This window comes from Eretmochelys imbricata, chromosome 5 (genome assembly GCF_965152235.1).
Source record: "Eretmochelys imbricata isolate rEreImb1 chromosome 5, rEreImb1.hap1, whole genome shotgun sequence".
Lineage (NCBI taxonomy): Eukaryota > Metazoa > Chordata > Testudines > Cheloniidae > Eretmochelys > Eretmochelys imbricata.
Window position 1 is genome coordinate 51,803,916 of NC_135576.1, and position 22,915 is coordinate 51,826,830.

Genomic DNA, 22,915 nt, shown 5'->3' on the forward strand with positions numbered 1-22,915 from the left:
AAAGGGGCTCTCAAATGATCTTTTGAAGTTTTTTCTTTTTTACCTTACCAGTATCACAAATATGTCCTTGATTTTTTGGGGGAGAACCACTAGGAAGTAGAAGGGATGTTTACTGTGGGCTTTTAACATTTTAATTGAAAGGGTGAAGGTGTCAAGTATTTAATAAAGGCTTCCTTTATTCAAAATATTAATTAGTTATTTCAGTTAAATAGCTGTTAAAGAAAACAAGCAAAAACCAGTTTTAAATGGTCTGAGTAAAAATTCCTTCTCTCTCAATAGCTCAAGTTTCTTGGCTCATGCTGTCAGCTCTTTCACTAGTTGTCCGGATATCATCAAATATCCATGCCCAGACAGGGTCTGAATTCCTAATATGTAAAAAAATAACAAGCAAAAACCAAAAACCTACAACATTTCAGGTCTTCTTTGTACAAAATAACAAAAAAAAAAAAATGGGGAGGGAGGGAAGTTCAATTTTACTTTCCTTTGCCGGCCACCTGAATAATTCTTACTAAGAATGCAATTCATTCAGTAGAGGAGGGCAAGACTTTGTACCTCACATGGGCACATTAGTAGCGCTGTGTAGGGATTGTGAGCATAGTATGCAGGTAGTGCTTCCTTATCTCCTGCACTTGTGTCCAGTACCTGATGCAGAAGAAGTAGACCAGAGGAGGGGCCACTGGATCCATGCTTATATGGTTACAGTGGCAGGGACCCTTATAAGCTGGAACAGTGTCTGTGAAGTGCCATGCTGTAGTCCTGTAGCCCGCATTGTGGGTTGGAGATGGAGAAAGGAAGGATATCCATTCCCTGCTTAGTTCCCTGCACAGAGTCCAATTACTCAGGCTTTGGGTTGGGAAGGATAATCTCAACTGAACTGGAAAGCACACACTGATGCATACCCAACATTAAGACAATGAAATGTGTTAAACTGCAGCCAGCAATTGCTTGCTGAACCCTAACACCAAGCTCTCTAAAAGGACCTGAACTCGGGTGAAATTTCTTTCGTTACATATGATTTAATGTCCCTGTTAATGGCTGATATATGTGCTGTGTAAAATAAATTCTGAAACCCCTAAGCGTGCTTAACAAGGCTTTAACCACATGTGAACAGCAAGTTTTGACAACAGAACAAGTACTACAGTACCATAAAATACACATGGCTGTTCAATCAAAAGCCACCTCTTGCTTTGAAACAAGAATTTACAGTCTTAAGCAATGGTGACAAGATTTCTTACACAAAACCTACAATAATGTACAGAGTATGCATGATTGCCGAAGTTATAATGCCAGCATTAAAAAATATACATTTTTCTACATAGAATGTCTTGTGCAAATGTGAACAAGTTGACAATAGTTTACCAATGCTTTAAATAACTGAAATAGATATAATCCACCAGATAGTAAATTCTTCCTTCCCCCCAACAGTAAGCAGGTGTTGCCAGATGCATGAACGGCCAACCTATGTAATAAAGGGTTTTTAACGTTGGGCATGTGCATGCATGTGAACACACATAGACATACACACAAAAATTGTAGATGCACCACAATATTTTTTGCAAGGGGATACTTGCCACAAAAAGCCCAAATCAAAGTTGGTCTTTGCACACTTAAATCAATTTGATTTACATTTCTTTAACTGCCATTACAAATTTATAGATGTTTCTTGTAAAGATGCTCTCTTTTTTTCTTGAAACTTAAATTTTATTAGAAATAAAAAAGCCCCCAAAGCGCCAGCTTCCACTTCATTTATACCATTGTTTAATGCTGATTTTTCTGTTTTTACTTAGGAATTAATTTTTTTTCCATTTAAGAATCATCTGAAATGTGGTAAGTCCAATAAAAACTGGGAGTTCTTTAGAAATTTTTTAATAGCTCTGGGAAATATTTTATTGACATTTTTGAAGGTCAAATTTCTGAATAATATTGTTTAAAAGTATAATTTTAAAAATATCAACTTTCAGTTTTCTGCAAACACTTTAATTTCTGATGCACTCTTAGTCTAGTTGTCAAAACGCAAGGCACTCAGACTTTGCCCATCCCTTATCTATAATAGTCATGGGCTATGGCGATTATATGTCCCAGTCTGTAATGTTCTCTCTTGGTTCAGAGGGGGATCTCACCTTCATCTGAATGGTCTCCCACTATGACCTATAGTCTCTGGGGGGTGCACTTATATATTGAAGAACAGGGCAGTTACCAAATCTTGGCTATCTCTTTTGTTGATGTGTGTCGCTAACCAGTTTCTCACTGATAAAGTACAATTCTCAAATCATGGACTTTCCAAGGACAGCTTTAGTAAAGCAGTGTTGCAGCCTTCTATTTCAATTATGTGTGTTTTATTCAGGATGGATTTTTTCTCCCCATTTTCTATGGGAAACAGCAACTCTTGTTTTAGATCATTTTAAGAGGCACAGAGTGTCTGTTGCCTGATTTAGAGCATAATCCTGTGAGATGCTACATGCCCTAATTTCTACTGCTGAGGATTCCTCGCAACGTACAGGATCAGGCCTTGAGGAAACAGGCTATTTCTTACACAAAAAATGTTTATTGCAACATCTCTAATGAAATAATCTATGTACGGTTAGGACTCTATTCACAAATGTAAGGAACATTTTGCATGGATTTTGGGTAAATTATTCTTGCAGCAATTGCACACGATTTTTGTGCAAACAGCTGGCATGCAATAGGATGGGTGGAAAACAGAAGTCCAAAGAGAGAGGAGAAAAAAGGAATATAGACATTAACTCTATAAATAAAACCTAGGAAGAGCTAATTTACACAGCTGATAATTTGCCTCCCTAATTTTCACATCAGTTAATTATTAACAGTGGTTTCATTTTATTTGGTTTCTGTCAAAAGTGGGTACAGAAGTAATTGTTATCATTTCCTTCTGTGCAGGGGCAGGAGTAAATATAAATAATACAATCCTACTTTCCATGTGTTTCAGTTCTCCTATTCCCCATTTCAGTAAAACAGGGCACTGAGAAAATACCAAAATCTTGTTTAAATCATCCATGTTTGCCCTGGATTCTCTATACAAACTTGAGTGCCGCCAAATTTTTGCTGTTAGTAAAATGAAACTGGGGATTCTCTTCTTGGCATATGAAGATCGGGAGGAAGCCCCCAAATGCATCATCATGTGAACACATACTGTAACGTTTACAGAAGTGAATAACTAGGCAGCAGAGATTGTCACACATTGGAGTATCTGGAATTTAGTGAATGGCTTTGTGTACTCTTGCAGGTGAATCATCCACTACTTACCGAACTCTGTGCACATGGCAGTGTGTCTACTTTGTGTCGTTCAGTGTCTGCTTAATGCAAATACAAAGCCATACACAGCTAACTGGCCATAGATGGCCATCCATCATATACAGTTTAAAAAATTGGTGCACACATAAAACTCAAATATTTGTGAATAGAGCCTTTATAATTTTCTCACATATGATTTTAGGAATCACAGTTTTTGAATGTAATTTGTTATTTGTTATGTAATTTGTTACAATTGAATAAAAATGTTTTGATCCAATTTCTCAAAGCTGTGTCATTCAGCAAATATTTAGTATGCTGAATTCAAATGAAAAACAAAAGCAATTTATTTTCTCTACCTCTTTTACACATAGAAATTAAATGGTGGCTAGAAACTGAAGGTTTCAAGTTATAAATGGAAACTGTGTTTTTATTAAACGTGAAAACATGTACCCAAGAAAAGGGCATACACCTTTATACATTTTTATGGCAAGTTTTCCCATTACATGAGAGGCTTCCTTATATATTTTAAACTTAAATGATCAACAGTAACCAAACATAAGTTTGGATAAAAACTGCACAGCTGTTAACTGTTTTAATGAAAAAATATGAATGCACAATTTAAAACAAGATGAAAGGACATGTTCATAGAAATATTTTAAGTAGCTGTGGAGAGAGGTCTGATAAATTAAGAAACAGAAGAAAGCCAAATCCCATTCCAGGTATCAATTATATTGATGCATAAATACACTCTTGCATTGCTAAAAATTTTAAAAATAAAGTGTCTATTTCAGGGAAGACTCAAGAATGAACAATTTAGGCTCCAATCCTACAAATTCTTATACATCTTAAATTTAAGCCTGTGAGGCATCCCATTGACTTCGTGTGTTTGCAGGATCAGAGTTTTACTACGTTTTTTGAGTGGAAGGTCCAGTTATTCATTCTAAATTTATTACTGTAACAAGCTGCAAATATGATAATATTGGTAAATTGAACTAATGTGTGCAGCCAAAGCAATGATTTGTATCTATGAAGAGCTCATTGGCCTTTTTCCCTTCATAACCAACATCATTTTGTTGATTTCAACCTGCCCTTTACATTTTGCTGTACCTATGTATATGGCTAAATAAGATTACAAGCCAAATAATCCTGCAAACCTGCTCCTCACATGAGCAGTTGCATCAAGACTTCAATGGGACAACTTGCATGAGTAAGGGCTTGCAGCACCAGACCAATAATGTCCGGAGAAACAAAGGAAGCTACACACACAACGTATTTAAGTATAACTCATTTACATTTGAGGGCTGAACTGAATTTCTTATATCTGTTTTTTTGCACCATGAAATATTGAGATAGATCCTTAATGTGATCATTTGCTAACATTAAATTGCCACATCAGTTTGTCTGAAGACAAATGAGTTGTCACTTGTACGAAAGGGAATCTAACAGTTTTTATTTGCAAACTATGTGGTTCAACATGATTCCTACCCGCAAAGCCATCCAAACAAACCCAAATGGGATTGGAACTGGAGCTATCATCAGTTGCAATTTACTTCTCCTGGCAATTTTTTTTTGCATCATTAATCTGTAAATTTGTTGTGCCCTACAACTTTCAATGTATAGGACCAAATCTTACCAAATTTGGCCCATATTTAACAACAACAAAAAGTACTAAAGATGGCTAGGAACAGAGCTAAAACACTTAAAAAATAATTAAATGATCCAGGAAATAGACATCAGTGCAATATTTATCAGCTGAAAAGTCATTATATCAAGGGAAAAAAATTAAAATATACAACTCTGAATATTGTAACAGCTGGTCCCTCATTAAATTACCCATCTAATTCCAAACCCTCTCTACATACAGTATTTCATTTGCTAATTATGGGACAGGGGAAAATTCAAATGTGTTTTAGCCACTGTAGGAATTTGTTATCCTTCTAACGCAGAGATTCCAGCCTCATGGAGTATGGTGTCCAGTTTTGGGCACCACACTTCAAGATGTGGACAAACTGGAGAGAGCTTACAGGAGAGCAACAGACATGATCAAAAGTTTAGAAAACCTGACCTATGAGGAAAGGTTTAAAAAATTGGGCATGTTTAGTCTTGAGAAAAGAAGACTTGGGGGGACCTGATAACAGTCTTCAGATATGTTAAGGGCTGTTATAAAGAGGATGGTGAATAATTGTTCTCTGTGTCCACTAAAGTTAGGGCAAGAAGTAATTGGATTAATCTGCAGTAAGGGAGATGAGGTTATATATTAGGAAAATCTTTCAAATTACAAGAATAGTTAACTACTGCAACAGGTTGTGGAAGCGTTGTTGTGGAATCCCTGTCACTGGAGGTTTTTAAGAACAGGTTTAACAAACACCTGCCACAGATGGTCTAGGTATACTTGGTCTTGCCTCAGTGCAGAGCGCTGGATTAGATGACCTCTCGAGATCCCTTACAGCCCCATATTTCTATGATTCACACAGAAGAAAGTTTTTAAATCACCTCTGCTAGTTTGAGCTACTCAAAATAATTAATTAAACTAAAATATTTCCCTTTAAAATACAAAGCTCATAGGTGGACTGGATGTTTCAGGCTCATTGGAAATGGTGCCTTTCACCTATGGGTCACTACTTCAAAACCGGAGCAGGTTGGTGACTGAAAGTTATTACTATAGCTGATTGTCTAATAAGCTGGTGGTCCAATCCCTAACAAGCAGGTTTCCAAATAAAAATTGGCAACTGTGGCACTCAGCAGAGAGACAAATGACTTCAAGCACTGGAGACAGAACTACTCTCTCTCTTTTCAATGGCAGGCCCTCCAGATCAAGGTTGAGGCACACTACTGGGGCAGTGTGGGGTGCACAAAAGACTAGTCTCAAGGGCTTTCAAATCCAGCACCTTTCATGAACTCTAAATTCATTTTAAAATAAACTGAGGAGCAACACAGAGCTCAACTTCAGTTCTTCACACACAAATTTACTAGAAAATAATATAAGTGCCCTATCTATATATAAAAATATTAAGGTACTTTTTAATGTACATTTCAGGCAGCCTATTGTTTTTGTGATTCATACAACCTCTTTCACTCCTTTTTTTTTAATGAATATGGAAGGAGAGTTAATGTCTCCACAAACCTTTGTGTGGAAATAAAATATGGACACAAAGATTCCTTTGCACATGTTTACACAGACAGTGAAATCTTGCTTCCATTCAAATCAGAGGCAAAACTCCTACTCACTTCAGTAGGACCAGGATTTCAACCAGCATCTCTACAGAGAGAAAGAAAACCCACTATTCCCTGCTTTCGATGTTCTAAGGCTCCATCTCTTCTCTTTTAAAATATTTTACTGAAAAAAAAAGTGTTTGGCAAATCAGGCCTTACTCTTCTCCATCTTAAAAAAACATAAGAAGACCACTATCTTAAAACTTAGTGCGAAAGCTGACCTGCTACCCTTAAATTAGCATTACTTCCAGATCTGGACAATTTCCATCTGACAACGCTGGTGCATAAGCATAAAAACAAACAGCAGTTACAGTACACATCAACATCTAGTGCATGAGAAACACTGGTGGGAGGGAAAAAAAAATCAGTGCTTGGAAATAAAATTCCCTTCCATCTCAATTTTGTTCTCTATATTGCAAACTTATAAAAGAATTTTGTAAGCAAAAGAAAGTTAACAAACAAAAAACCTGATACAAATTTGAAAGCTAAAGGCGTCCTTTGAATATGTTGCATATTTAGCAAATACAAGTATTATTCCCTGTGGCTTAGCTGCAGAAAATGTGTATGTGTGATCTAAGCACCTGATCTTGCCAACATGTATGTGAGTAACTTTACTTATGTATGTAAACTTTTCCAGGATCATTCTCTAAAAAGGGAAGGTAAGAGTAGCAGAGATCATTACTTATGTGTGATAAAGTTTGTCATAACAACTCAAGAGATGCATCGGATGATCAAATGGGTCTTTTTCCATCTCTAATTATGTACAGCCCTGATCTTTCAAAGACTTAAGCACATGTGCAACTTTACATACCTGAGTGGTCTCACTGGAGTCTATGAAACTACTAAGGTGTGAAAAGATATGCACATGTTTAATTCTTTGCAGGAGTAGGGTCTATAATTCCCACTGCATCCGATGAAGTGAGCTGTAGCTCACGAAAGTTCATGCTCAAATAAATTGGTTAGTCTCTAAGGTGCCACAAGTACTCCTTTTCTTTTTGCGAATTCCCACCTAAGTACTGTAGGGGCTGATTCTGCTCCCTTTTAAGTCAATGACAAAATTCTTACTGACTTTAGTGATGAAGGATCTATCCCATTACTCAGCAGTTTAATTTAACACAAATATTTTGGAAGGGACTAGAAGAGGAGGTGAGGACACAAGAAGTTGAGAGGTTGTGCTACAAGTGGGACAAAATTGGGAAGGGGGTGCTAAAAAAAATCACAGGAAAAAAATCTGTGTTGCCAGAAGCACATCATGCTATTGTAGGTAAACTAGGAGAAAATATTTTGATGGTGATTTTACATTTAAAATCATTGTCCTGGACATTTAGTACATTTTTGACAGTTCTATTTTAAAGGATATGATTTCTATTTTATATTCTGGTTTGCATCATTTTTATTTAATGGTCATATTTATTTCCCCATGAAGGAATCCATAAACTAAACAGTTCCTGGTAATGTAAAACTAAAAGAGAAAAAGAAAATGTATAAACAAAAGGTGTTATTTCATTTATCTGGTAAATACTAAGGATGTGAGCACGTTTAACTTTGCTACTGTGAGTTGTCCCACTGAAATCAATGAGACTACTCACAGTAGTCAAGTTAAATACATGTGTGTTGCAGGATTGGAGTCTAATTTTGAATTTTTTTGTAAGTGAAATTGATTAGTACTCCAAGGATCTTTTTGAGAGACAGCAAAAAACTACTTGTTTTCAAAAGATGAATAAATGAACTCAAACTCGATAATAACCAGGAGTAAAGTAAACAGAACCATATCAATACTTTTATCTAATTTTAGGTACAAATGATCATTATTATCTTTTTTAACTAAAGGGAAACGTCTCATAAAATTTTAAAAATCTGAACACAATTTCAAGTAACAGCCGGGTGCCTAAGAAGAGTTTACTCTTTATGTAGTTCCAACAGTGGGGTAAAAGACATTCTAATTTTATTCATTTATATGCTAACAGGGAATTTGATCTACTCCTGATACATGCAGTGATGTACGTCTACCTGCACACTGACCCCCATAACATGCAACCCTTTATCACAACTTAAGGGCAAAATTCTCCTGACAAATCTGCAGGTGAGCACCATATTTTGGGGATCTCCCACTGAGCTGTGAATTTTGAGGGGTGAACATTGCTTGGTATCGGCAGAATGAATTTAATTCAGACACTTTGTGCCTGAGGTTCTGAACATCACCCTTTTTCATACCACGCAGGTACATCCTTTCATTTTCTTAGGGAAGGTGGGAGTCATTAGGAATTAAATGTAATATAATCTTAGATTTTAGAGCTTTACATTAAGGGATAGGAGACTCCCCCTAAAGGCTTTTCTTCGATGGTGCAGGAAGCCGTATAACCACTTTCCTTTTTTCCCCACTATCTCCAAAGTTTTGAAATACAGTATCCTGATTTCCTTATAAAAAGGCTCAGACCTCTGTTCCTGTTCTGTTTCTGATATAAGGGCATGAGCCTTCCAACACTCCCTGCATGGGAAGTACCCACAAAATGCTCAATCATTTTGGTTCACTAATGTGATTATGTACTGGAAAGTTTCTAAGGAGTTCAGCTTTAGTATTCCTGGTGAAAAATAACAAATCAAGTACAGTGGAATCCTGATTATTTGAATGGCTTGGCAGACACTAAATATGTTCTGATAATCAGGACTATGGATAATTGGGAGTCAGCCAAGAATCAATAGAAAAGGGAGACAAGCTGGCAGTTTGTTAGAAAAAGAGGTTTCAGTAATAGGGATTTTATTGTATTTCTACTTGCTACCACACACATGGAAGATCAGGCTAAAGGGAAAACTTATTTCCAAGGACTGAAGAAGCCCTGCCACTTTATTGCTGGGTTCTATAGCAACTGGAGCTCATTTACAGCAATGTTAAAATACTCTGGATAAACTGAGTCTTGTATCAAACTCTGACTTCCATTTAAAGTAGATTTTACAGATATTAGGCCTCATTTGAGGAAGAAAAATAACCTTCAGTGCTCCTATTTTTAAAGGTACTAAGCACAAAAAAGCAAAACAAATAAAAAAAAACACAAAAAACCCCCAACACCACTAAAGCCAGGTGACAAATTATTAAATTTCCCCACAAAATTAAGATGAGCTTTCTTCTATTTCTTGAGAGAGCACAGTTTGTGATTCACAGGGTAACTGGTATGATACAAGTTTGTGAAAGCCCTCTTACGAGCAATTTTATTCCTATCCATGATGGCAGACATTTACAAAATCAGAACAATTGACCATTTGGGTTCACCTTAAAAAATAACTTATAAAGCAGTGATATACGCAGCACAGAACAGTTCGGGGGGGGAGAGGGAACGCAAATTTTAATAGTTAAAATGTAAACGTGAAAAAAAGATGGAATAAAAGTCTCTATTTCTTATTTCTACTTAAGATGTCATGTGATAATATTTTACAATGTCCTGCAGGTCTATATATGTATATGTGTGTGTATGTATGTCAATATAACATATCCACACACATATACATCTATCCGCACTTATACATACACAGGATAATTGTTTGCAGTTCACTCTTGGGCAGTTCTGTTATGCCACTCTTTATAGTTGTTTGAATCATGTTTGGACCCACTTTCTTCACAAAACTGGGGAGATGGTAGGAAAAGATGGTGGGTCTGGTTGTGTCTGAGATCCTTTTGTTAAACTGTACACTGGGACGAGTAATTTTCTTCTGTAGTAGCTCTCTGAAGAGGGCCAACTCACTGCGGTCTTCATGAGGAGACTTGGTATGGATCACACACTCATTGTCATGCTGGGGGAGTACTGAAAAAGAGGAATCCACATTTTAACAAAAGTTATTTCACAGCTTACTAACATCCCTCCAAAAGTATAACAACAGTGAGCTTGAATTTCTGTTCATTATTCTCTTTCTCACACAGGTGATTTTAATCTTATCCTATATTTGTACTGTAGCTTGTGTCAGGACTGCAGTGTAATTTGCAATGCATTTTATATTCATTGTATATTTAAATTTATTTATATATAACATACAACACAGCTTATGAAATGAATAAGTAAAACTAGATTGGAGGGTAGCTTTCAGTTGAAGCTAAAGCTCCAGAGGACACTGTTGGCTAACGCTGTGTGCACTTCCTTGGGTACACTACCATTCCCTTCACTGGTTACTGTTGGACATCTTGTGGGCTGCATAGCCTGGTAGAAGGTACTTGTGGACCAGGTACCCATCTGAATGGGGTCTCCACTATATGGGGTGGAAAGGCAGTGGAGAGATGACACGTTGGAATGAAATCAGACTTCTGGATTAATCTTAAATTTTACTACAATATAGATTTTAGGAGGCTAGTTGCATCAAATTTCAGTGGTCATTCTTTATGCAAACTGGAAATCCAATCATTACATTAGACTGCATTATAATTGTAATACAAATTGAACTGCAGCCCTGATACAGGCTACACTCCTCCTCAAGTTAACAATATCTCATCACAAGTTATCAATTAGATACCACAAAATCTCCAAGAGATACACATTTTAATTCTTATTTTACTTGGAACTTGAAGGCTGAAGAAATGTTTAATTGGCTTAAAGTCCTTTATGTAGGGGAAAATGTCTGGATATAAACATATTGGTATTGTTGAATCTGGTGTGAGATAGTGCTAAATACTAATTTTGCCTTTCTACAAATGATATATAATTAGAAATGACCCAGAGCCCAGGAGTTTGTATCTGACCTTTTCCCAGTGTTGAAAGATGTTCAGAACCAGGGTTTTGGTTAGATCTTCTCTCTAATACAAGATGCTTAGAACAGACTAATTGGGAAAATCTGTTTTGACCTTCATAATTTTCTTTGTTTGGTCTCGTCTGATTTAGGGCTTGTTCCTATCAGCTTCTGAGCCCTCTCATCCTGATCCTGGAAAGCAATTAAGCATGTGCCTAATTTTAAGTATGTGAGCAGTCACTGAATGGGCCCACTCAGGTGTTCAAAGTTAAGCATCTACTTAACTGCTGTGCTGGACTGGGGCCAAAGTGCTCACCCCTCTGGAAGCAGTTGCGGCAGTGAATATATATTGTTCTACATTTTATACAGTTAAAGTGCTATATAAAGTTATTAATTTTTATTATTGTTGTTATTAACATACTGCCCTTATTTTCAAGCAAACTCCTGGTGAATTTACTGGGAATTTCCTTGAGCAAGGACCCCAGGATTTGGCCTAATAATAATAATATCCATTCTAAGAAGCCAGGGAAGGAAGCGGTAGATAAGTGGCAGAGAAAGAATGACAGAACCCCAGGAGACTAACCTTTGGCTTGTTATTGAGAAAGCCTGGTATCTAGAAATATGACTGTAGCAAAACCTTAGGAAAGTCAAGTCATGGATTCATTCAAGCTGGAAAACAGCAGCCAAGAGCTTTAAGCATACAGTAAGTGTCCGAGAAAACTAATTTTCTGTGGAGTATATAGTATGTATAGTATAGTACATGTCATTCTTTTAATGAGTTTGGTATGGTGAGCTCTCAGATTGTCTGGACTGCATCGAGTATAAGTCAAGCACATGGAATTGAGAGTAAAGCACTATCTTGACTATACAGGCTCAAACTTGATGGGGGAATTTTGGTTACTGCTCTTTTGCAAATTTTGAAACATCACTCTTTTTGTGAAGATCTTTTGTACAAAGTCGTTTTCCCTACCATTTCAAAGAATTCAAAGATGCCCTCTTCATAAAGAAACAAATACTGTAGCTAAAATGTAAAAAATTGCTTGTTCTTCATACTCATGTTAATGTCTACTGAAGAAGCAAAACAAAAATTGAGTGTGATTTTCATGAAACTTGCCGTGCCAATTGACCTTGGTATGAACTAGGAGAAATTATGTTTAATCTTCTTAGATACTGGGCTAAATTAATAGAGTTGTACTCACTTCTGACAGCAGTGAATGCCACTAAGAACAGAAAGTGCTGAAGTCACTCAGCACTTCTGAAAAATCAGGACACTTCTGTTTAGGAGCTTAAATGGGGATTTAGAAATCTAACTTGAGGCACCTGGGCATAAACATTTTGCTCTTTCCTTACTTTGGAAAGTATTTTAAATAATTTTTGTTCAGCCTCAACCACTCAGAATTATTAAGAGTTTCATTTGTCACAAAATGAACACTAGAGGGCATCTTTGTTTTTCTAGACATAAAATCATGTCATGTTTTATGAAATAATAAGTCTTTTAGATTTCTTAGTGGTCTAATTATGTGCTTTCAGTGTAGATACAGTTCTGAAAGACATTCCTACTCTGTAAAACATACTGCCCAAGGTGTCAAAGATTGGAAAGTCACAAACTGAGAGACCACTTTGGAAGATTAACTGAATATGAAGATCTACTACACTGTTCAGATTTTGACCGACAAATGCACATCTCATCGTGCATTTCTGAATATGCATATGTTATGCCCGAATCTAGGATAATTCTTACTCCTTGGCATCTTACTTTTGTCATGTACTGACCACTTAAGTTAGGGATGGAATTTCTGAAGTTACTCTATGCCTCCTGTCTTTTAAAGTTTAAATTCAATCCTTGATATTATTTAGCATAATTTTTGTTCAGCAGATCAATATTATAATATTAGGGACTTGTAAAAATATAGACAAAAATTGTATTAAAGATACAACTGCTTTTCCTGAAAAGAGCCTGGGATTGAGTACCTGTCATATAACAAAATAGTCAAAGAAATACTTACACTCTCACTCTGAAAAGGGTTTAGGAAATTTCCACCCATTTCACCCTCATCTCTGGGAGTGCCAGGCTGATTACTCATGCTCATATTACTGGGAGAGTTCTGGTAAAAAAGATTTAAAAATAAAGGGTAAGTATGTTGTAGATTTGAATTCCTTTCCCTGCTTCATAATGTTTGTCAAAACAACACCTACACTACTCACTGGAATCTCTGAAAATGACACAGAATATATCTTGCCATCACAGCTCTGCACTACGTATATTTGAATGAATGTTTGTAATCTGGAAAAAGCTGTTTCCTCCCTATAAAACGAAGAAAATTACTTACCTGTAGTTCTTGTTCTCAGGTTAGGCCTGGAAGTTTTTCCCACTGAAGTCAGTGGAAAAACTCCACTTGACTTCATTGGGAGCAAGATTATGCTCCGTAATTAAAATAAAGCATTATAGGCCTGATTCACCATTGTTCTTAAGCTCATGCATAACTTTAAGTCCATGAGTAGCGTTCACATGCTTAACGTTAGGCATGTTTTTAAGTACCTTGCTGAATGAAGGCCTATATTTGGGGTCTCCACCACTAGTGTGTGGTTGGTTGGGAATTACCCCAAGATCACAGTTATGAGCTGCTAAACCACTTCACCAGTGGATGTTATGCATGTACTATACCTGCTGCTGAATATAACAGACAGACACCATCTTGACTGTAAGCTCCTTGGGGCTTATTATAACAATCTATAATCCACAAACAACCCCCCACATCAGCTGCCTTTCTCCCCTCTCTTCCTTTGCTACCTATGACTGGAGGGGTGCTAATGGGCTACTTCACCTTGAATGGTCCCTTGAAATGGTCCCTGCACCGCTACAGACTAGGGACCGAATGACTCGGCAGCAGTTCTGCAGAAAAGGACCTAGGGGTTACAGTGGATGAGAAGCTGGATATGAGTCAACAGTGTGCCCTTGTTGCCAAGAAGGCCAATGGCATTTTGGGATGTTTAAGTAGGGGCATTGCAAGCAGATCGAGGGACGTGATTGTTCCCCTCTATTCGACATTGGTGAGGCCTCATCTGGAGTACTGTGTCCAGTTTTGGGCTCCACACTACAAGGAGGATGTGGAAAAATTGGAAAGAGTCCAGCGGAGGGCAACAAAAATGATTAGGGGACTGGAACACATGAGTTATGAGGAGAGGCTGAGGGAACTGGGGATGTTAAGTCTGCGGAAGAGAAGAATGAGGGGGGATTTGATAGCTGCTTTCAACTACCTGAAAGGGGGTTCCAAAGAGGATGGCTCTAGACTGTTCTCAGTGGTAGCAGATGACAGAACAAGGAGTAATGGTCTCAAGTTGCAGTGGGGGAGATTTAGGTTGGATATTAGGAAAAACTTTTTCACTAGGAGGGTGGTGAAACACTGGAATGCGTTACCTAGGGAGGTGGTGGAATCTCCTTCCTTAGAAGTTTTTAAGGTCAGGCTTGACAAAGCCCTGGCTGGGATGATTTAGTTGGTGTTGGTCCTGCTTTGAGCAGGGGGTTGGACTAGATGACCTCCTGAGGTCCCTTCCAACCCTGATATTCTACGATTCTATGAACTATGTATTAACTACTTATGGTAAGCAAACTATTCCACCTTGTATTCAGCTATGACAATCTGAGTACTGAAGAAGAGCTCTTGTTTGCTCAAAAGCTCTTGTTTGCTCAAAAGCACCAACAGAAGTCGGTCCAATTAAACATATTACCTTACTCACCTTGTCTCTCTTAGAACAAAGAAGATACTTTCACTCTAAGGCTATGTCTACATTTGCACTTCTGTCAGTATAACGTATGTCACTCAGGGGTGTGAAAAACCACCCCCCTGGGCGACATCAGTTACACTGACAGAAGCGCCAGTGTGGACAGCACTATGTTGGTGGGAGATGCTCTTCTGCCAACATAGCTACCGTCACTCTTTGGAGGTGGTTTAACTCTGTCAACGAGAGAGCTGTGATGCTGTAAGGTCTCTAGTGTAGAAATGGCCTAAGCCCCTAGTTTTAGGTGCTTCTGACTTTTTCAAAAGCTAGTCTTTGGGCTGAAATTTCTTCTGCTTCCCTTCAGCTAGAGCAAGGTAATGTGTGGTTGAAAAAAGTAAACACCGCAGTTTGATTCAGCATGGTTTTGCCATGAAACAACCTTTTCATGTTAGTGTGGAGGTATGAATCTGATGAACTTAAACCCAAGGGAAGAGTTTGCCATCTTCATCCTGGGAATCATCTACTTCCGTTCTCTCAACGTAGGCATTCTGCAATAAGCCTGGAGGTGGTCTTGCAAGAACTCAAGCTCTAGAGGAACCTACAAGTTCTGGCACTGCACCTGCTGCAGTATGGTAGCTAGAGGGTCTCTGCTCATAGGTTGACTTCCATTGACTTCAGTGGGGACAAAATTGGGCCCTATAATTATAATAGCTCACTATATTTTTTAGTTTGTGCTACCAGTGTGCATAATAATCTTAAAATAGCTCAAAGTTATGAGCTACTAAACCACTTTACCAGTGGATATTTGATACAGGTATTTTGCATAGCTTTACTTTTAGCTCAAAGTTGCATGTTTTCTTCAAAAGCTTTAAAAATCTTGTTAGTTTTTTTTTAAAAGTTATTTAAATGCATTAAGGGTTTGTTCTATTGTGTTTTTTCACTTGGGTAACAAAAGAGGTTTTGTTTTAACAGTTAAATATAGCAAGTGTGTATTATTATTAAGGAACACTGATTTTTCATGTGTGAAAATAGCTGGTTGAGAATAAAGAAGTAACAAAATATAACAGTATGGTGCTTGCGTGCAGTATGCTACTTTCCTTTCTGAATTAACGATGCACTGATTGCCAGATAGCAGCTGGCATGAGTATGCCTATATGCGGATAGCTACACATTCAGAGAAAAACACATTCATGTCAATGATTCAAAATACATGTAAGACCTTTCAAATAAATGCACTCTTTACTCAGTGGGTTTGACTCTTTGACTGAAACAAATACAGACGGGGTAAAATTCCACTTGTTGGAGAAAGGTCACTGCCAGGTGCTACATCACAGAAGACCTGTAGTATCCCTCTTGGGTGAGGAGGGCAGCCTCCACAGCTACTGTGCAGAAGGGCTCTGAAGTGGCTCAAAATATTGGTGGGCAAGCCATGGGGAGGGGTTACTGGATCTCTGCTTACATGGATCCAGAAACCTGAAACACCCCTGTGTGGGACAGAAGTACAGCAACTGCTACTCCAGTTTGAAGGCTGCATCAATGACTATGAAGGGGTGCAGAGAAGTTTGGGGTATGGATTAGATCCACCCCCAACCACTAGGCTCCAATTTACATATGCTTTGTGGGGAGTGGGAAGGAGTTGTGAGTTTCATGCATAAAACATTTATTATAGCAATCATGGCTCTTCCTTTTTCCTTTTTAATCAAAAACTTAAATGCAAAAAACCTGTCAATGTAATATTACTGTTGAGATTGTATATGTACAAATGCCAGCAGGCTCAAAGTTTGGATTATCACATCAAACCTAATGCAGTCATCTATCACTTAACATACATTCTATCAAGTCATGTAAGTTAACACTATATAGCATAGCACAAAATACTACATTTGCGCAAGGGGACCAAGTTACGCTTGGTATGAGAATCATAACTCCATTTGTCATCTTTTGTGCATGTTAAATCTCAACTACATTAACATCTGTTTAATACAAAGATTTTTTTAAAGCTTGTTTATATCAGAACACATTCTTCTATTAAAATAAATGCATAGAAACATCATTCAGTGACAGTCAAGGTTGAATCAGGACACACTTCCACTAATTTAGAATCCAAAAAGCAAGTTAGGGGAAAAGTCTCCTGCATTCCTTGCTACTCTCATATAACTGACAGCAATATTAATAACATACTCCAACACTCCATAAGGCTTTCACTTCCACCTCCATGCAGATACTGAAAAACAATACGACACCAACTTCCTCAAACTTTGGTACAAACCCTTAACAATGGCAAAAATGCTTTTCTATCAACAAATCGGCACAGCTAACTGTCACACACTTAATACATTTAGGAAATTATTCTGCCTTAACATTTCTGAGGTTGCTGTTAAATGTTTGCCCCCAACTCCCGCAGAGTCAGAATTTTACCCTAAGTAGCTGTGTAAGGCCAAATACGATGGGTTAAGTGTAGCATGTTTCTTTCCCATTATGAAGAAGATGTTAAAAATCATGATACAAACATCACATAGGTATAACTTATACTGTTATTTATCAGCACATGAAGAGCAGCATGTGGTACAAGTCACAGATCTCAGAGTGCTTTATTTTTTTGCAAAAGGTAACCAAAAGGTGGTGTAACAACCCCCCCAAAACTAAAAAAATTGGTAATTTTGCTACTATTCTTTCTGTATCAAACCAATTTTCATCAGACAACCAGGAAAAATTAAATTAGTGTTTAAAGTTTACTTTCTGTGTTTGGGTTTTTTCCATTTTATTTATTCACATGAAGGTTTTAAATTTCTGAATCAATGTTAACTGTGGAGTCATGACCAGTGACTCCATAATATATAAGCTGCTGTAGTGTTAGGCATAAATAGTTAAAAAGCAGCTAACCCTTGTAAAATTTATTTTATGTGATCTTTCAGCACTTTTGTTTGTTCCTTAGAGTTCTACCCCTATTTATTCTTTCTGTTTTTCCCTGTGTAGCACTGAACTTTGAATTTTTGCATTCGCTACAGTATGCCTGCCCCAAAGATTCAAATTCCTGACATAAATGCTTTCATAACAACTCTTGCTGGGCTGCTTTGACGGCCAGTATGGGGCCTAGTGCAGCTGCATGAGCAAAGCCTCCACAGCAAGTTTTTCTTTGATGCCTGCACGAATTCCACTGATAATTCAAGAAGTTTTGGTTATTAGTACGGCTGTCAAGCGATTAAAAAAATTAATCGCAATTAATTGTGCAATTAAAAAAATTATGATTAATCCCGTGATTGATCGCACTGTTAAACAATAATAGAATACCATTTATTTTAAATATTTTGGATGTTTTCTACATTTTCAAATATATTGATTTCAATTATAACACAGAATACAAACTGTACAGTGCTCACTCTATATTTTTATTTCAAATATTTGCACTGTAAAAAACAAAAGAAATAGTATTTTTCAATTCAGATCATACAAGTATTTATCATGAAAGTTGAACTTACAAATGTAGAATTATGTACAAAAAATAACTGCATTCAAAAATAGAACAATGTAAAACTTTTGCGCCTAGAAGTCCTACTTCAGCCAATTGCTCAGATAAACAAGTCTGGTTATAATTTACAGGAGATAATGCTGCCCGCTTCTTGTTTACAATGTCATCTGAAAGTAAGAACAGGTGTTTGCATGGCACTGTTGTAGTCGGCGTAGCAAGAAATTTACGTGCCGATGCGCTAAAGATTCATATATCCCTTCATGATTCAACACCATTTCAGGGGACATGCGCCTATGCTGATGATGAGTTCTCCTTGATAACAATCCAAAACAGTGCGGACCAATGACGCATGTTCATTTTCATCATCTGAGTCAGATGCCATCAGAAGAATGTTGATATTCTTTTTTGGTGGTTCAGTTCTGTAGTGTCCGCATCAGAGTGTTGTTCTTTTAAGACTTCTGAAAGCATACTTCACACCGCGTCCCTCTCAGATTTTGGACGGCACTTCAGAGTCTTAAACCTTGGGTTGAGTGCATTAGCTATTTTTAAACAATCTCACATTGGTACCTTTCTTTGTGTTTTGTCAAATCTGCTGTGAAAGTGTTCTTAAAACAACATGTGCTGGGTCATCATCCAAGACTGCTATAAGAGGAAATATATGGCAGAATGCAGGTAAAACAGAACAGGAGACATACAATTCTCCCCCCAAGGAGTTCAGTCACAAATTTAATTAACGCATTGGTTTTTTAACAAGTGTCATCAGCATGGAAGTACATCCTCTGGAATAGTGGCCGAAGCACGAAGGGACATCCGAATGTTTAGCGTATCTGGCACGTAAATACCTTGCAATGCCGGCTATAAAAGTGCCATGCGAACACCTGTTCTCACTTTCAGGTGACATTGTAAATAAGAAGCAGGCAGGAGTATCTCCCATAAATGTAAAAAAACTTGTTTGTCTTAGCGATGGCTGAATAAGAAGTAGGATTGAATGGACTTGTAGGCTCTAAAGTTTTAAATTGTTTTGTTTTTGAGTGAAATAATGTAACAAAAAACCCGTACGTTTGTAAGTTACACTTTCACGATAAAGAGATTGCACTACGGTACTTGTATGATGTGAATTGAAAAATACTATTTCTTTTGTTTACCATTTTTACAGTGTAAATATTTGTAATTAAAATAATAACATAAAGTGAGCACTGTACACTTGTATTCTGTGTTGTAATAGAAATCAATATATTTGAAAATGTAGAAAAACATCCAAAAATATTTACTAAATTTCGATTGGTATTCTATGTTTAGCAGTGCGACTAATCGAGATTAATTTTTTGAGTTAATTGCGTGAGTTAACTGTGATTAATCGACAGCCATAGTTATTAGTGCCTCTCTTATATGCACAATTTCAGTTCTCTTGTTTCCTCTACCTCACTCCACCTCTTAAACTCTTTATATTTTGCCACTTGGTCAGTCAATTATAACCTTTTCTACACACTGTAACAATGAACTGATTTGACGTAAAATGTATTCTAGCAAGTCTCCACTAATTTTCTAAACCTCATGCACAAGATGATCAGCCTCACTAAGATGCCTTTTTATTCCATTCAGCTCTTGTGTCAAGCGGAACCCAACTGGGCTTGAGGAACTAGCAACAAATGCAAAAATGTGTGCAACTTCACACTTAATTTCCACAACAATTTCTGTGATAACATCTGTAATACGGAAACTTGCTTGTCTCAGTGACATTTAAGTTAAAACCACCAGATGTCATCTAATTTTGCGTCATACTGTAAATTCCATGGGACTTAGTTAAAGTCATAAATTGGCCCAAACTCACTCAAAAGGTTCAAGAACAAGAGTGAAACTTTTGATGAAACAGCTCAGGGTTTTGAGTTTGTAATGAAACCAGGTGAGTTATGCATGCTTTTAGGTTTCACTGCAAACACTTTTTACATAGCTCTGGGCCTCTTGGACAGATATCACAGATTGCTGCATCTGCTTCTGATGCTCTGCTACAAGGAAAAGCTAGAATTTTCATGACAGAATAATGACACCATATCTTGAAACCATATCTTAACACTATATTTAGTGAACTCAAAATCTCAATCTAAAACATGTAGGTTCTCTCAAAAGAAACTCATTTCATTTTGGGAGATGGCTGAGAATTTCATTCTAGCATTTCAAATGAATAAAAATGAGTCACAAAATTTGGAATGAAACAATCCTTTAATTAATTTCTATCTTTATAGATCAAAAGCACAAAAGTGCAGAATGATTAGTTTTTAACCAGTTATATCTGTATATGTCGAAGAAGCAGCACAGAATATTTTATATGGGCCTAATTCTAATACCTTCACTCATCGATTCCTCATTTAAATCAACCCTTAAATTAATAATCTCAGAGTTAGCAATTTTTTTTACAGAAAATATAGTGCATTCAAATACAGTATTATTTTTGTAGGTGCCAACCACTAATGGTTGAACATTCATATTTCATATACTGATAAAACTGTTGCTATGCTCAAAATACAGTTTCTTCTGTCATTACATTTTAATTTAGTTTTTAGGGAATTGGAGTGGTGATTAAGGATATTAGCAATGTCTTATAAAGGTGAGAAAAGCTATGATACAATGCATAAAAATAATATCCTTATGACAAATCTCCAAATTTCTCTCTTCTCATATTTAACTAGGTTTGATTATTAAAACAGTATTAGTTTGTTTTACCAATATGCAACAATGTAAGATAATTAATTAGTTTATGACTTGGATATACATTAATCACATGCAGTAATGACCATTATTATGTTCAGGGAAATATATAAATGAATCGGTTTAATAGTCCCTATTGACTATAAAGATTACTTTTAACCTTCCAACTAATGTTGATTCTGCCTGAAAGAGTTGAAAGGCCCATAATACACATTTAATTTGCAATCAGAAATGTAAAAAAAAAAGTTTTAACAACCCAAATTAAGTGATATTTAAATACAGTAAATGCTATAATAGCTATAATGCTAAAATTAAATATATTTTATTACATACTCACTTTGGAAATACTGTCCATGTCTCCTGAGCCTTAAATTAAAATAAATAAATAAATCATTATTTAGATTAGTTTTGAACTGCATTCTCTAAGAGTTTATCATTTTCTGCACTTTGAAAAGACAGTATAGCAACAATAAGCTAACATATAGTTAGTTATGTTTGAGTTCTTCCCTTCCCACTAGTCTCTCTCAGGAAAATACTTCAGTCATTATAGTAGTCTGTTAGGTTCTTTTTGCATGGTTGTGCCTGCAGTTTGTGTGGGAAGATGCCTCCTCTCTGCCAAAGGCAATCACAGTCCCTGTGCTCCAGGGCAAGGCAGGCACTGCTTTCTCTGTGTGGCCCAAGGTATATACCTCACTGCAAAGTGGTAGGAAGGAGGACAGGTCACAGCACCGGACTCTAAAGTGTTCTGCATTGGCATTCTTTAGGATGGGACACCCTTACATACTGGGAAGCTCAAGCAGCTCCCCTGGGAGATGCAGCTCTGCATTGCTCCTCTCCCATGGCAGTGCCTAAGTAGCAGCCCAATATTAACACTGTTGTAACTAGAGGAAACTGTAAACATGTCTATAGACAGCTAATGCTCCTCATGGAAAAAATAACTACCTTTTTAGTGCACTCTAGACATCCAAGAGTCTCTAAAAGAACTACTGTTGTATATTAAAAAAATTATAGTAGAAAATATGTCATACTTAATTTGTTAAACACTGAATGTATGCAATCATGTTTACTGATGAAAATACTAATCATATGCTTAGTGCACATAAAGTTCTTCCACTATCACTTCAATTGTAATTAATTTTATAACTAAGAAGCTATTGTCAGGCTACAATACATTACAGCAAAAGTTTGTGATGACGTTCAAAAATAGTTTTTAATTGACTTGGAAATAATGTGCATTATTTTCAATTAAAAAATGAAGCCATTTTACAGAAAATATTTATAAAAGGTCTGCTGCAAAATCACAAGATAGCCTTATTCAAAGTAATCTAGGAAGTTCAGAGACATGCTCCATAAAGACTGCTGGGAATTTGTTATTCCTCAGGGTTAGTCTGCTAAGAGAGGTTTTGGTGCATTCTTTCCTTAGCTTAAAATCCATTTTTCTCATTTTACCATAGCCTTCTCCACTCTCTTCCTCATTCTCATTCGTCCATGCATCTTGTCTAACAATCTTCAGTTTCTGGTCTAGATTCAGGCCTGAACTATGCTAACTTCTTCTGGAATAACCTGAAGTGCAGGGCAGAAAGTCTGTGAGGAAGGGTCGGGGTTGAACCACTGCAAATTTTGTATAATTCTATAAGGCTCCTAACTCCCCCAGATATCACTACTTTTCAGAAATTATAATCTACGCAGAGTCCGTGGCTCTTCAGACCTCTCGATGACTGAACAGCTTTGGAGCTTTGTAGGATTTCCATGGTCTGCAGTCTGCAATGCCCTGCAATCTACACTGTTTCCATTTCTTCTTCACTTCTTACCTGCATAATTTTTATAATGTGTTCATTGGGCCAG

The 22,915-nt window shown here is 36.9% G+C and overlaps 1 protein-coding gene across 4 annotated transcripts in view; it reads right to left on the reverse strand.

Moving 5' to 3' along the window:
• Nucleotides 1–1,077: 1,077 nt before the first annotated feature.
• The window catches only part of SSBP2 (single stranded DNA binding protein 2), a 273,412-nt gene continuing 251,574 nt past the window's right edge, over nt 1,078–22,915 (reverse strand). For 2 of the 4 annotated variants that reach the window (XM_077817137.1, XM_077817136.1), the window contains 3 exons: nt 21,408–21,436; nt 13,182–13,280; nt 1,078–10,262 (listed from right to left, as the gene is read on the reverse strand). In XM_077817137.1, the coding sequence (XP_077673263.1) occupies nt 10,233–10,262; nt 13,182–13,280; nt 21,408–21,436 (158 nt within the window). In that variant the 3' untranslated portion in view covers nt 1,078–10,232. Of the gene's footprint in view, nt 10,263–11,758; nt 11,845–13,181; nt 13,281–21,407; nt 21,437–22,915 lie in introns of all 4 variants that reach the window. The other 2 variants (XR_013346153.1, XM_077817138.1) reach the window with 2 other exon arrangements.